Source organism: Numida meleagris, chromosome 5 (assembly GCF_002078875.1).
Source record: "Numida meleagris isolate 19003 breed g44 Domestic line chromosome 5, NumMel1.0, whole genome shotgun sequence".
Classification (NCBI taxonomy): Eukaryota; Metazoa; Chordata; class Aves; order Galliformes; family Numididae; genus Numida; species Numida meleagris.
The window spans coordinates 17,854,608-17,870,092 of NC_034413.1; the positions used below are offsets into that span (position 1 = coordinate 17,854,608).

At 42.5% G+C, this 15,485-nt stretch overlaps 1 protein-coding gene across 1 annotated transcript; it reads left to right on the forward strand.

Annotated features, from left to right (window-relative positions):
• On the forward strand, window positions 446-14,106 carry LOC110400129 (annexin A8-like). The gene is made up of 13 exons (XM_021399793.1): window positions 446-617; window positions 725-771; window positions 4,634-4,727; window positions 4,984-5,078; window positions 6,279-6,392; window positions 7,169-7,259; window positions 7,837-7,916; window positions 8,543-8,602; window positions 9,120-9,213; window positions 10,946-11,041; window positions 11,267-11,325; window positions 11,682-11,804; window positions 13,072-14,106. The coding sequence occupies exons 2-13, from the start codon at window positions 751-753 to the stop codon at window positions 13,126-13,128; spliced, it is 984 nt and encodes a 327-aa protein (XP_021255468.1). The 5' UTR covers window positions 446-617; window positions 725-750; the 3' UTR covers window positions 13,129-14,106.

A 15,485-nucleotide genomic window follows, 5' to 3' on the forward strand; every position in this document is an offset into this window, starting at 1 on the left:
AGGGAGGGACCTCTCAAGTCAATGTACAGTCTGTTATTTAACTGAGCTTTACTGCAAGTTGTAGGATACGTTTGGGTGTTTGTTTTTTGCTGTTGTTTGTTATTTTTTTTATAGACTTTTTTGAAGAAAGTAAAAAGGAGAAGGTTTAAGTTTTGAGAGTCCTGGTTTGCTGTTTCCAGGTTGGTAGAAATAGAGTCCAGAATAATGCGAGAGTGGCTTATTCCATTGCAGTAGAACCTGCTGGCTCTCAGTGGAGTTTAATGCTGAGAAATTACCTGGCTGTAATTTGTATGTTGTGTCAGTGCCAGAGGCTAAAAGTGTTGGCAGGGAAGGGTGTGGAGGGGGAAGCGGTGGAAGTATTACAATGAGCTTTAGTCAGCTGAGGTTGAACACAGGGCTCCTCACAGGGGAAGCCTGGTTTATTAGGCAACATGATCTCTCCCTGTGAGATCATATGTGCAAAACAGGTTGAGCCATGTCTGCGGGCGTTACCCTGTGGAATTTGTAGATAGGGACAGGTTATACCTGCCAGTTTCAGGCACAGAGGCCAGTTATATTCTGCAGCTTCCAGAGGGAATAAGCCTCCTGAGGAGCACAGTTATTCTAACTTTCTTGTGGTAAGTCTATTGAAAAGAACTTCTCTTTATTCCCCTTCTCCACCCCTTTTCAAATCTCAGTCTCCCTAACCACAAGGTGTGATGTGTGTGGTTTCCTTCATTAACAGGCACAGATATCACAGCTGAGATCACGATGGCATGGTGGAAAGCCTGGGTAAGTAAAGGAAGTACTGAAGTAAGACACCTTGGTTTCTTTGGCACCATAATAAGGTAACTTATCATCTGCACCAGGCACTGTGTGGGCATGAAGTGTTTCCCTTTGAATATCTATCCAAACCTGTTTATTGGTTTTCTGATTATAAAATAGTTTTCAGCACTTCCAAAACCATGATTAAGGAAGCTGTTAACTTGCTGCCTTTAAGAAGACCAGGCTCTCCCTGCCCTTGAACTGAGTGGTGCGGGGTTTTGGCTGTGTACCTTTGTATTATGGGAATATGGCACTGGGGATCAGCACAGCTGAGGTCTGCGTTAAATTTGAAAGCTGTGAGCTCCTTGTCTTCTTCTTTACTTCTGCAGTCAGTTCAGGGCACTGGCCTGTCCCCAGTTGCGCTGGTAGGCTGTGGTCATGGAGAGAGATGTCATCTGCCAAGCTGCCGCATCTGTCTTTGGTGGGTTTTGAATGTTGGTGCAATGGTGTGGACTTGGACAATCTGTTGGTCTGCCAGGAGCCAGAAATAACCATGTTTGTTCTTTTCCAAACTCTCGTGGCTTTGGGAGGTGTGTGGTGGGGTGGGGGATGCTCATGGGTGCCCTGAGGCAGTGTCCTGCACAGCTCAAGCCAGGAGGCAGTCCTAGGTTGAAATGCCAGCTCTGTGGCCATTAAGGCAGCTTTCACATTAGCTTCTGTAGAAGGCTGGGTTTCCCCTGGAAGTTAACTCCAGATATCTAGAGACAAGGCCTGGAACAGAGCTGCTGGAGAGCGACATGTGATGGGGTGCAGCCTGTACACAGGACTATGGTGTGCTCCTCTCCCCCCACCCTGGCGCATTGCAGTCCTGATGCTGGTGGCCTCCAAGAGACCTTTGCTGGTGAGGCTGGCAGGAGCCCTGGTCCAGGGAGTGTTGGGGAGCCCTCCTTCAGAGGAGAAACCACTTCACATGGATGTGACCATTTTTCAGATTCTTATATTTTTGCCGTTGAGAAGTGTGGGAGCTGGAGGGGGAGAAAAAAGCCTTGAGAGCATGGAACACTAAGCTCATTCCAACCTGCTTCCCACAGCTTCAGACAGAAAGCTCTCCCTCCTCGGGTGTTGGAGTTTTTAGGGATTGGTTTATTGTTTTTGTCTTTTAACATTAAAACTGTAGTCTTCCTTCCTGCTGACATACCTCTGCCTCCCTATTTCCTTTTGGAAGTTAGTTTAGTAAAACGGATTATTTTTTTTTAAGCTTGGAGAAGCTCTCTTCCTTCAGTTTTTCCTTTTCTGCTAACTTGTGTCCCCCCCCTCCTCCCCCAGTCTGGAAATCATTTGAATACATAGTGAGAAAAAGAGGAGAGCTGTTGAGAGCTCTGGAAGTCTCTTATCTGTGGTGGTGTAGGTGGAGATACGAGGAGAAGAGGAGATGGCAATGGAAGGGTGATAGAAACTGTTACGGTTTTTAAAATCCTTCATAAAAAATGCAATTCAAAAACAAGTAATGAAAAATGGGAAACTCAGAAGTTTTCAGCTGAAAAACAGTAATCCCACCTGTCAGCCACATTTTGGGTTTTTGATAAACTGCTCCTATGGTTCAAAAATATTTTGACAGGAAAAGTTTTATTTCCCCTACTCTTCATTTATAGGTGAAAAGCTTTTCAAAGCATCAGCTGTAAAGTACATGTACTACATTGCTTTTGTGCCAATTATTCATCTATGACAGGCACAAATGCTTTGAGTAGTTTCAGTTAGATAATTATAACATCAATCCTTCTGGAAAACAAGACCAAACTGAACAGGGTTTCTCTGGAAACCAATTGTGATTGTACCTGTGCTGGAACACAGAGAATCAGCCTATGAGTGAGTTATGAGTAAGCTACTTGAGCCAGCATGGGCTGTAACGTTCCTTAGAATTAATACCAAAAAAGGACCATTGTTGATTTGTTTCCACTGCCTCCAAATGAAAGTTGAGCTTTGCACTGCCTCTCACCCTGAGTCACCAGGCGCAGATCCAGAGCATTTTTGACATGGGCCTTTGAGTGCAGCTAGAGAGGACTGTGCAGCTTTTTCAGAGTAAAATCAGACAGATGAGCATAACCTGCTTTCCAGGGAGATCTACTGGTACTGGCTGATTTCACAGGGAAACAGAAAAGGAGCACTTGCACTGGTCTTGCCAACTCAGTCAACTCTCCTGTTCTGAACTTATGATTAACGTTTGGGGATGGCTCTTTCTGCAGTTACAGCTTCACTACGGCCTTAAACTTGCTGCTCAGTAACCAGTGGGACTCAGAGCTGCATCTCGTTAGAAGTTTCCTGTTGATGCTGTCTCTTCCTCAGCGGCTCTCTCTGCCAGGAGTAGGGTGTGGTGGCACAGGAGGCTGACCCTGGGCTGGCTGAAAAGCAAACTACAGCAAACTGAAGGGTTCTTTCAGATATTACTTCACTCAAAGAGCAAGATATTCAGCAAAGCTCATCATGAAAACACCTACCGGCTATACATACAAGCAGAGTATGCACCTGAGTTGGCTTGCCAGGAGCCATCCTGAGCGTCTTTGCAGTGCAGAGTGGCTATGCCTTTATGGCATGAGAGTATACTTGGTATTTGTTGGCTTAGGAGCATCTGCCAGTAATCTTCCAGGCTCTTAAAAAAAAAAAAAAACCACAACCAAGAATGCAGGTTGTGAGAGGAATTTCCACAAGGTTTTCTACCTGGCAAGGACTGCTTCAAGATCAGCTCTTGAGAGGATGTCTCTCTGGGGAAGACTTGAACATCCTGGAAGGACTCTAGGAGGAGAAAGAAAAAGCTTTCTGTCACATAGGGAACAGGAGCAGAATGGATTTGCAGCAGAGCAGGTGGTTGCTAGGTTGCACTTGGAGGTCAGTGTTATGCAAGTAAGATGGGACAGCCTTAGCAGTTACTTCTGGTCTGTAAGCTCTGTTCTGAAGGTGCTTTTTACCTGTCTGCAAGACTGTCCCCATAGGAAAATCCATCAAGTCATCCTGATATAATTAGTTCAATATTAATCGTATCAGTACAAGTCCATTTATGAGAACACTGCAGTTTCCTGGGCAGCTTCCACTGCTAAGGAAGAGACAACTGTGCCCATTGTTGGAGTAAAGTGGTGATGACTTCTCATGACTAACCATTCACATACTTCCCTGTTGATAGGACATTGCTGGTTGAGGTGTCAATATATTCAAGCTAATTCCCTTGATTAATGGCTTTAGTTTAAGTGAAGCTCTTAATCCTGAGTTCTGGTTTATGGCCCCACTACTTTCTGGAATAAGCCTCAGTGTATCTTTCTGCCCTGTTACTCTGGTGCTGGAAGTAGCTTAGGGTTCTGTCTGGAGGGTCCTATGTAGTTGGTTCTCAGCTTGGGGAAGAGAATGTTATAACTGCACTTCTCTGATTGGATCTGTTCCTTCAAAGCAGCCTCTTGATCCAAGTCCTTCCAGCAGAGGGGCTTTCTTATGTAAAACCAGTAGTATTTGAGTGAAGGAGATGCAGAAAAAAGCTGCTGCCTAGAAAAATGGTTTCTGAGAGCATCCTTATTCCACAAAGCCCAAAAGGCTATGCATAAAACCATCCTATACCAAAGCACTGGAAAACACAGCTCCTAATAGCAGCATGATCGAGAGCATGCATGCTCTGAAGCAGTATAAAAAGGCTTGAATAGGTAAGTCCTGGATACTCTGCTTTTCTACCAGACTAATATGTACCTAATGATGGTTGCAACAGTGCTTGACCTCATTTTTCCTGCCAGGCACCACAGACTGATACAGGCAAGCGTAGGCAAGAAACTTGAGTGTACCATCCAAAATACCTTCTCTTCAGGTGCTGAAAAGCAGTAACAAAAAGTGCAGTATTTTTCTTATTTTTCAGAGCGAAGAGGAGGGCAAGCCTGTGATAGGGGCATATACAAACTTTGACCCTGCACCTGATGCTCAGACTCTCTACAAGGCCATGAAAGGGCTTGGTGAGTTGACTCCAGCCATGTGTGCAGATTCGATGTTGTGCTTCTGATTTCTCAGATGAATGCCATTCCTTAAGAGAATTGCAGATAGATGACACATTTTATGTGGAAAATTCAAAATTAATAAAAAAATTCTACAAGACACATTTGAAATTCTACATCACAAAGGCAATAAACAAAGGAAGGCTCTGTGATTACCTGAATTGAGATTATTATTATTCTGTGCACTGTGTTTATGGCTTATTTTTGCTCTCCATAGGGACCGATGAACAAGCTATAATTGAAGTCCTGACCAAGAGAAGCAACAAGCAGCGGCAAGAGATTGCCAAATCCTTCAAAGCACAATTTGGAAAGGTGCTTCCAAAACAAAGCCATATTCAGTCACTGTTTCATTATGTGTGGGTTGTAGTAAATGGGTGTACAGTTCATCCTGATGGCATGGTGTAAACAACATGCAGATCTTTTTCAAATAGGTTAATGTTTAATTATAAGGCATGAGGTGAATAAGTGAAATTTATTTTTGGTGGGATAAAGCGGTTTCCCCACAAAGATTGTAATTTTCTTGTAAAAGGTATTTTGACCAAAATATTCTTTGAAAAAAAAAAACTGTTTTGACTTAAACTGTAAATTCTTATTTTTTTGAACTCATAACAAAAATTTATACTTTTCTAAATTGCCTTTTGAGTAGAATATTGAGTTGGTTTGGGGTTCTTTTAAATGATGAAGGAAGCTCAATTTAAATACTTATTTCATCACATTTATTTGGAAGTTCTAAAAATGAAAACATTCTGCAGTTATTGACACTCCTGTTTTTATGTGGCTGTCTTTCTGTCTTTGATAAAATATTTCTGGGGGGAAAGTTTTTGTGCTGCAAACTCTTCCCACTGCAGAACCAGATGTGTAAGAGTTGTATCTAAAGGAGTGTGGGAAGGGAATGTTTTGGAAAAGAACAATATAGGCTCTGGGGTCAGTATAGAAATGGGAATCTCCAGTTACCTTGATGGAAAATGAACTGCCTTTCAGTGATCTAAGAGAAGGAAGCAAACATGTATGGGGCTGAGTACAGGACAATGAATAGAATGGTTGCATCCCATGTACTCACTAAGACAGAATGAGTCATACCCTAAATACTTATTTTATAATGGCAGGAAGGTTTGAAGCCTGTCCTTAAACAGACTGCATACTAGATTCCGCAGAAGTCTGGGGTGCATGTGCAGGCTTTCATTATTGTCTATGTCCCCTGCTCAGTTCAAGACCTTCAGTTGCCTTGTTCTGCTCCCTGTCTAAAACAGATTAGAGGAAGTTATTTATCCTTCCTATTCTGATGCTGAATTAATTGTATCTGGGAGAAGCTTGAGCACTGGAGCAACAAGGAACGTGGACAGACCCAGACAAAATCTATTTCATAGTTAGGTCTCTTTTCCACCCTTTTCTCAAAAAAACTATCAACACTGATGTCATTCAGCTTCACAAACATAGGTCATGGGGATGGAAACAGCACTAGGCAGTAGAGATCTTTTGAGGCTCTTTATGTAACTCATGCATGTTCAACAGGATCTGATTGATAGCCTGAGGTCTGAACTGAGCGGCAACTTCGAGCGGCTCATTGTAGCTCTCATGTACCCTCCATACAAATATGAAGCCAAGGAGCTGTATGATGCGATGAAGGTAAGCCAGTTGCATTCTGCTACTTTGGTACCATAGATCTAGTATTAATTTCCTGTAACTGTGCTTATTAATGCAAATGATAGTAAGTAGACTGGTAGGTGATTAAGTTTGTTATTAACAGGACCCTTTGAGAAATACTTTGTTGTACTATCAATGTATATTCAAAATGCTGCTGAACTATTTAGGGATGTATGTGAGTTTCTGAGCGTATATGTCTCAGAGCCTGGGGAAGACAACAGAAGAACCAAATTCTCCTTTGGCAACAGATGAATATCCATAGATGAGTTTCCAGCTGAACATCTCTTCACTGTTTTATGCAGTGTGACTCTTGTGTACAGATTCAATGACCTTGGGCCTAAGCTACTGCCATGATACCCCACCTGAGGAGAGAAACCTTTAAGGAATCAAATAAATTGGTTTCTTCAAAGAAAATGGGATTTCTTGGGATCCTACCAATTGGCACGGTATCTTTTTATGGTATAGGGATGGACTGAGTAGACAAGCATTGGTATCCCCACATCTCTCTAGTATGGTTCACCATCAAAGATCCAGGTCCGTAAACTCACTATGGAAGTACAGGGTTACATGAAATCATCCTTCACAAATTGAGCGCCTCAGTAAATGGTTCCACATCCAAGCCAAATATGCTTTGTGTCTCCATCTTTCATCCTGACAGTTTCTAACAGCTCAGCACACAGCCTGACATTTTGCTGCCATCAGACTCCTCACTTGACCATCTTTCTCTCTGTTTTTCTCCACTGTATTTTCCACTAAAGGGTTTGGGAACGAGTGAAGATGTTATCATAGAGATCCTGGCATCACGAACAAAGGCGCAGATCAAAGAGATAATCAAAGCATACAAAGAAGGTAAAGTGCTTGGGGCTCTGATTTATGTGGTCAGAGCAACGTGCTGCCTGATTGCACAGCAGCAGGGGTGTTACCAGCACTGTCAACAGGAAAATGGGATTTTAAGAGCAAGAAGGTACAACCTGACTCTGCCTTCAGATTGCCTAACAGAACATGGCTATGCTGTGTGAATCTGAAAATCCCTTTCTTCCAGTCAGAGGAAAAGGCCAGCAAATCACAAATTTTGTCTGTGGGCCCAAGCCCAATGTTGTCAGGATGCAAATAAATCTACAGCTATCCTCTTTTTTTTTGTTTTTTTTTTTTCTCTCCCTTAGATGGGCTGTAGGTGGAAATCTATTAAATACATGTTTGTAACTCTTAAAGTACGTTTCTAACATCAGCTATGGGTTTATGCCTTTGTCACTGGAGCTAGTGGCATACTCTGCTAGGAATGCCTGTCTGGGTATTGCTGAGGGTGTATGCTGATCTCAGCACGCATTTTCCACCAGTGACTTTATTGACTATTGTCAGGCTGTTGTATGTACTTACATAACACTCAAATAAATACTACCATTGTCTTTTTCTTTTCCTTGTGTAGAATACGGTTCTGATCTGGAACAAGACATAGCATCGGAAACAAGTGGCTACTTCAAACAGATTCTAGTTTGCCTTCTTCAGGTGATGTTAGAAAAAATGTTCACACTTTTCTCTGCCTTCTTGGAGAAGACATGCAATACGATGGACAATGCAGTCATGACCATCACGAACTACGGGGACAAACATGTCACTTGAACTGGTTCTCTGTGTTTTCAACTTCAACATGACTGAGTCAGGGAACTCTCCCTTAGCAGCAAGGGCTAAGAACTGGGAACAGTCAGCTCTGCTGCAGGGAAGCACCTCACTTTTACGTATGCATAAAGTCACTATGTTTTACAGGGACTTCAGATATTTATACTTAAAAAAAAAAAAAAAAAAAAAAACTACAGAAAAACAGTACTCCTTATGATTCATCACTATTCCAGAGTCTGCTCTTCAGTGCTGAGAGCATATTTGGATGCATTTTCCCTATTGAATTTAATGAATTTTCCTGCCCAGCAGCAGAATAACTTAGCAACTTCTTGGCTCTACTTTATATTTCTAAGTTTTTAGTCAAGAAATTAGCTCTCTTATTGCCTGAAATATTAATGATTGAGTACTCTGCAAAAATAGTTGAGAAAAAATAATCTCTGTCTAGAATTTACTCTGTGATCCTTGTATGGAAGATAACTATTTGCTCTCATGAATTATCTGTTTTCTTCCCATAGGGTGAGAGGGACAATGCCTCTCTCTATGTGGATACAGCATTGGCTCGCCAGGATGCAGAGGTACTCTCAAATGCCTGTGATCAGTGATATGCTTGCATCTCACCTGTCTTGAATTTGAGTGCTTGGGTGACAGAGTCCCGATTAGCATGGAGTTGGAGCAATAATATCTGGGGGAGGGATTTTCTTGAAGAAACAGCAGATTTGGGTTCTTCAGCTTTGCCTGAACTGCTGAGCCTTTCCGTTCTTAAGAGGAGTGATGAGAAATGGTCTCAGGCTTGGTTGCTTTTGACACGTGGAAACATACGGGCATTGTAGAGTGGGACATTGAAGGGTAGGGAAGAAATTTCAATAGCGTTGTTGGCTGCTCTATTTGCTGCAGGAAGGGTGGAAACAGTAGCTTGCCTTCACTAGAAGACACAGCCAAGGGTCTACACAGGCAGCTACTCTGGGAGAATCCAGTTCATACAGTATTTTAGGTTACTTCAAGCCGTGTTACCAAAGCAATATCTTACACCAAACTTTATTCCTTTACCAGCTGCATGTACAGAAAAACTAACGATAGTATGTTAAACTACAGGCTCTCTTTTCTGCTGGGGAGAAGATAAAGGGCACTGATGAGATACAGTTCATCACCATTCTGTGCAAGAGGAGTGCTACACACTTGCTGAAAGGTATGAAGCAGTCCACACTTCCAAGCTTCTAAAACAGGAAACAATCCTTGCCAAAAACAAGAGGCAGAGCTATTGATGTCAAAGCTTGAGTGGTCAGAAATAATCACTATAATCTGTCTACTAATCCTTGGCTAATCAGTGCCCAAAAGCTGTCAGCAGCTTCTGTGAGAGCTTATGAAGACTTAGTGCCACTGATAATCAGATTGCTTATATAGGAGTCCTGATACAGTAGTGTTGGCTAGATGATATTTTTATAAGCCCAAGGAGAGAGAGAGTCCTTTTCTGACCAGGCAGGTGCATGCTCTCGTGATTCCTTGGACTTGAGTCCCTCTGGGGAAAAATTATCAATGACAAGGCCTGTTACTGTACAGTGCTGTAGAACCACAGGGCACCTCTTGCAGTTCTCCCTTGGATTCTTCTGAGACCATCAGAGGCTGCCTAGGAGGAAAGATAGTAACCCAGTTCCAGCTAAGTGAGATCTCAGCTCCCCAGTGCCTCAAGCAGAAGAGAATTGACCTTGTCATCTCAGGACTTCTGAGTCAGTCCGAGACTCTGATTTGGATTTTGTTATGTATGCTGAATCTAAGCACTTCAATTAGTGTTTAAACTTACTAGAGCTCGATTGATAAATTTATCTGTTGATGAACTAGGATGCCTGAGCTTTCTCAAGCTGAAGTCTGCTGAGACAGTCTTCTAGTCCCTGGAGGCCAGCTCCCTCTTGTGTTTTCAAACTTAATTTCCCAACAGCTCTGAGAAAAAGGAAGTAGCTTCTAGTCTCTGACTGTGCTTGCCTTTAAGAACTGATTTGCAACAGTTGGTTTGGATGCAGCCAATCTTTGAGACCTACTCAGTCATCAAGGAAATGAATCTGATTTCCTCTGTACTGACAGACAATAATAGTTATTTTTTAAAATGTGCATTTATTTGTTGCAACTGATTTTTTTGAATATGGAGAACAGGTCTGAGTTGAGAAGGTTTGTATCCATTCATCTATTCTGTAGTATTGCCTTTCACCAATGTATCCGAGTGTTAATGTTTTAAGAATATGACCTTGAATGCCATGCAAACTTCAGTATGATGTTCATTGCATTACACAGCATTACTCCTCTGGTAGCTTAAAAACCAGGAATCAAAACAGAGCAAAAAAGCAGAATTTGAATTCAGTTGATGTTTCCCTTACATACACCGTTACTGATACTTTATGTGGGGGTTTAAATAACTTGGAATCAGCGCTTGTTTTCTGTTCGTGTATTTTTTCTTAGTGTTTTACATTGTGGTTGAAATAAGTTTTTCTGAGCTGTTGATGTAATTTAAAAGTCCACGATTCTAGACTTAATTTGATTCTTTTTTTGTTGCTAGTGACATTGACAAGAATGAGGCAAATGGTAGAGTTGTGTCTGTCCTTCTGTAGCCTATTTCATTTGAGTGGTTAAATGCAGTGATGAAAGATCAGATTTCCAAATATTAAGTGACTGAACTCTCATTTTGAAATGAGGGCAAGCAATTAAGCCTCTGATTATGTCATTCTGGGTACACAGAGTTAACTACTACTTTTTTGGGGATGGCACTTCTGTCAACACTACCGTCCATTTTTGTAACTGATTTCTGGGCTTGACTAAAGCTTACTGAAGTCGGTTCAAATGTGGTCACTGCTTTGGTGGGATTTCTGTTTTCGTATCACCACACAAGCAATTGTTTGGTGGAGATTCAAAGTGCTTTCCGTTTCAAACAGTGTTTGAAGAATACCAGAAACTTGCCGGTAAAAACATAGAAGACAGTATCAAGAGTGAAACTAAAGGCTCACTAGAGGATGCTATGCTGGCTATTGGTAAGAGAGTCCTTTTTCCCTTTCTTTAGTCCAAGTTTGTTGTCTTTCCTCCTGCAGAAGTTGACAATTATTAGATGAATGTACTTTGTAAAGCTCTCTAGTGGGAAATAAAAGGTCCTTAGCTCACGTCCTTGGGACAGGCTGAATGACTGGAAATTGTGTTGAATCTGCTGCTCTGGACTGCAATTACCATTGATTCTCACTGAGCCATTTTTATGTGCCTAGTGAGATGCACAAGGAACATCCGTCAGTACTTTGCAGAGAGGCTGTACCATGCTTTAAAGGTAAGACTTTTTTAATACAACAACTTTTTTTTTTTTTGGTCATACTGGACTCAACTGCAACTTGGCTCCTGCCAGTGCCATTCAGAAGAGCCGATGTTGTGGAGAAGTCCAACAAACTTAAGAGATTTTCTTTGCAATGATAGCAGAATTCCTTCAAACATCTTGGGTAGAAAAGTACACTTCAAGCTTGAGATACCAAGGAAATCAATCTTTTCAGGCTTAGGAGTCTGCAAGCCCAGTCTCACCTTCTGTAACATGAAAAAAAAAAAACTCTGGAAGAAGACCCAGAACAGTTTGAAAGAGCTTATCCCTTGAATGCCTACTAACACTGCAGACTGATGTATCTGTTATTCCAGGGGGCTGGCACCGATGACGGGACCCTTATAAGAGTGATTGTTTCTCGAAATGAAGTTGACTTAAATCTTATCAAGGATGAATTCAAGCGGATTGCAGGACAACCTCTCTCCAGCATGATTGTGGTAAGCAGCATCTTGATACAATGGTTCTTAGTCACTATGTGCATTCCTAACCTGCCCAACACTGTGGGATGCTTCCATGTTTGTTTTTTCAGTATAAATATTTCTGCTAAGTTCACAGTTCTTCATTAGGCCTGTTAGAAATTATCTCATTGAGATATATATGTATATATATCTCAATTACCTACAGAGCACACAGACTGTGTGTAACTTGGGCAAAGCCAAACCTGAGGAGAGACTGTTCTAGCCTTTTCATGTGTACTTCATTGTCTCCTAAATGAATCTAAATTAATCCAGTCTTCCTCGTTATACCTGCTGCTGTGCCATTTTTGCCTCTCTGCTGTCCTTAACTACCTTCAGCTAGTGTGATGTAAGTCAAAGCAGTTGTAATTTTATTTTTTTTAAGCTTATTTACCGCCACATGAAGACCTGGTCCATGTTGTGGTGAGATAAGTTTATAAACCAAACTTTGTCAAAGCTTACTGTATCTTTTGGGGTTTGGGTCTTAGTAAATGATCCTTCCCTAGGGCTGAAATGCTGGGTTTTATCATTTGCTGGATAAGGACTCTGGGGCATTCCTTTCCCCTAGTGCAAATGGCACAAAAGCCCTATCCTTATCAGTCCCCACGGGAAGTCTTATTCTGTAATGAAGGTCCTTTCTTCTAATTGGCACTGTCAGTGTCTGTCACGTTGATTAATGATCAGTTTTCAAGGGTCTGTATGGAATACTCATTCCTTCCGAGAAGCAGAAATGGCTTTACACCTGTTATCACAAAATATTCAAAGGGAGAAGATTTTTTTTCTCAGGATGTACTCTGTAGTACTCTAGTCCAAAGTGACTGTATTTGTGGCTTTCTTAAAAATGTCCTTTGTCAGGGCTAACTGCCTTTTCCCTTTCTGTAAGGAAGTGAACACTACACAAATACCCAGGGGTGAAAAATCTGAACACAAGTCTTGGTTTCTCTTGTTCATGCTGATCATCTCGGCTGATCTGCGGAATGGAGCTCTCATCAATTGCTCACCAGGATTCCAAATAAAATACTTGATATTTTTTGGTTTTTTTTTTTTTCAGGCAGAAGCTATGGGCTTCATTGCTCTGTTCACTTTTGATGGTTTAGTCTGGCAGTAACCATGCTGAAGTCTGGTCTGCTCTTTACGAAGTGTCTTTCTTGTGGGGGCATATTCTACCCGCTGACAACGGCAGCAGTCAGCTTGTGCAGGGGGACTTTCATACTCACCTTTTGATTTTTTTTTCTTTTTCTCCTGCCAGGATGACACCAGTGGTGATTACAAGACAGCCTTGCTGAATCTCTGTGGCAGTGACTGACAAAATCCAGGAGGAAGATATTGAAATGGATACAAAGAGAAAATTACATTTTCAGGCACCTCTTCATTTACGTGTAGAAAATCTTTCCACTGATACAAGTCAGGGAGAAAAAGATCAAACTGAAGATATCCAAAGCTCCCTGAGGGCATGGTTGCTCAGTAAACATTAAAATCTGTTCACTTTGCTAACAGTTTTAGAAACACTTCCAATTATGTTTGTGGTTGGTTTTTTTTTTTTTTTTTCAGCTTTTATTTCAATCTGTGCAGCTTCCCTTTTCTTTTAACACATTGTGAAGGGAAGAAGTTTCTGATCCTTTAAGTGCTTGTTTTGGCATTTATCCTGATTTCTCACCTGGACTAAAATTTGGTTTTTCCAGACTGAATATCAAGGAGGGTTTCTTCACTTAGTCTTTGGGGTATGAGGGCCAGATGCAGTTAGATACCCCTCAGATAGGACTGTCCTGCTACAGGTCCTTTGTCCTGGACTCCTTCACCTGTCAAACCTGATGAACACACCCAACACAAGCTGAGGTTTAAGTAACCTTTAGGTGAGATACCAACCATAAGCTCATGAGCATGTTCCTCAAGTACCACCCAGACATCCTGAGGCATAGCACAATCAAGGCTTTGCAGTAGCATGTATCTGATTTGCTACACTTGGTCTTGTATATCTTTTATCCAGTTTCCACATTCTGCCTGAACAAGCAATTCTGGCACGGGGACAGTTTTCTTTTACCAACTCCCTGACAAGGTCTTCTGTGCTGCTACTCTGGTGTCTGACTAGGGCTGGCCAATAAAGAAGTTGGGCTGAGGAAAATTTTATTATAAGTAACAAGGAGGTGTTTAGAGGGATTACTTTTTCTTTTAAATGGGTATGATGCATATCTTTGTGGTCTGGGGAGAAAGAAGTATTTTCGGTAAATAGGTTGTCTTGGCTAAAACAAAAATGACTTCTAATAAATGGTTTTAAGCAACAAAACTTGTCACTAAACTATCTTCACAGTGTAATTTTCAGTGGCCTGGTTGCCGATTACATGTTCTTTCTGCTAAAGTCTCTTCCTCCCCTCTAAAATCAGAAGTGTCTTATGCAAATGCATGTCATACATGGAAAAGGGGAAAGAAAAAAGGAAGTTTGTTTTCTTTTTCTTTGTGGAAAAATATTCACTCAAGCTGAGTCATAAACATCCTGGTTGCTACTGGTGAATAAGTAGCTTTTTGGTTGTTTTCACAGATGTTGGGAATAGAGAGAATTGCCTTCATCCAATATCCCTGAACTTCCTAACAGTTTTATATTGCAGTTTTTTTTATACTTCAGTTAACTAGACTGATGCTATTCATTGATGCCACTGATTGATGATAGGTTCGTACAGTTTTATGGCAAGCTTCCCTAGCGTTTGGGTCCTGACTGCTGACTCCAGTTAACAACACTTCCAAATACACGTCTGGCCGCCCTCAGGAGAGAAGGGTCGGGGCGGAGGGGGCCGGAGGAGGCCGAAGTGCTTCTCCTCGGCTCTGCTGGCTGCGGAGATTGCCGTGCTTGCAGCGCCACCTGGCGGAGGGAGGCCGCTCTGCAGCACGGCGGGCGGGACGGACCCGAGGCCGCTCCGAGAGCCGCCCGCGGGGAGGCGTCCAGCAGCCGGCCGGCCCTCGTGGGCCGGGGTGGGAGCTGCCTCCGTGTCATCGTGGTCCCCGTTTGTCAGCAGCAGCAGCGAGGGGGTGTGAGGTGAGGTGCACGTAGCTCTGAGGTGATCCGGGAGTAAAGCTGGAAAGGAGGAACCGCTGTGGGAAGCTCATTCTATCAACGTAATTGCTGGGAAACAAAACAGTTGTAAAACATCAATAAAGATTTAATTACGTATTGATTGCTGCCAAAATGTTCCCTGGGTGAACAGGTGCTTTAATAAAGCGGAATCGATTCCTAAGCTGTTCTGACCAGTCCTTTCCAAACACGAATATTGACTCAGGGTCTTTCTACTCATTCACAGTTTAAGTGACATGATTTTGTTGGAAAAAAAAAAAAAAAGATAAACGCTTAGCAAAGCAAAACACAACACAGACTGTGACGGGGGCACAGTAAGAAATGCCCGAGCCTGGTGCCTGCCTTTTGCTGCCTGCGTGCCAATCCTCCTCCAGCCCGCTGGCTGCCCTCACTGCGGGCAGAACTGTGTGCCTGGAGCGGGGGGCTGCCCCCTGCACCTTGCTGTGCGCCGGGGCCAAGCCCCTGCCTGGGGGGCAGCTGTGTGAGCACCTCTCTGCTCAGCTCACACCTGGGTGTATGTAGTGATAAGCTGGCTGCAGCTACCAGCGCTGTTCCTGATCCCGAGGAAAGCTCGCAAAAATCTATTCAAGCTATGATGT

Coding starts and splice junctions, on each gene's coding strand:
- LOC110400129 (XM_021399793.1), top strand. CDS start 751: ATGGCATGGTGGAAAGCCTGG. Junction 7,917..8,542: donor TTCTAGTTTGCCTTCTTCAG/GTGATGTTAGAA, acceptor TTCTTCCCATAG/GGTGAGAGGGACAATGCCTC. Junction 8,603..9,119: donor TGGCTCGCCAGGATGCAGAG/GTACTCTCAAAT, acceptor GTTAAACTACAG/GCTCTCTTTTCTGCTGGGGA.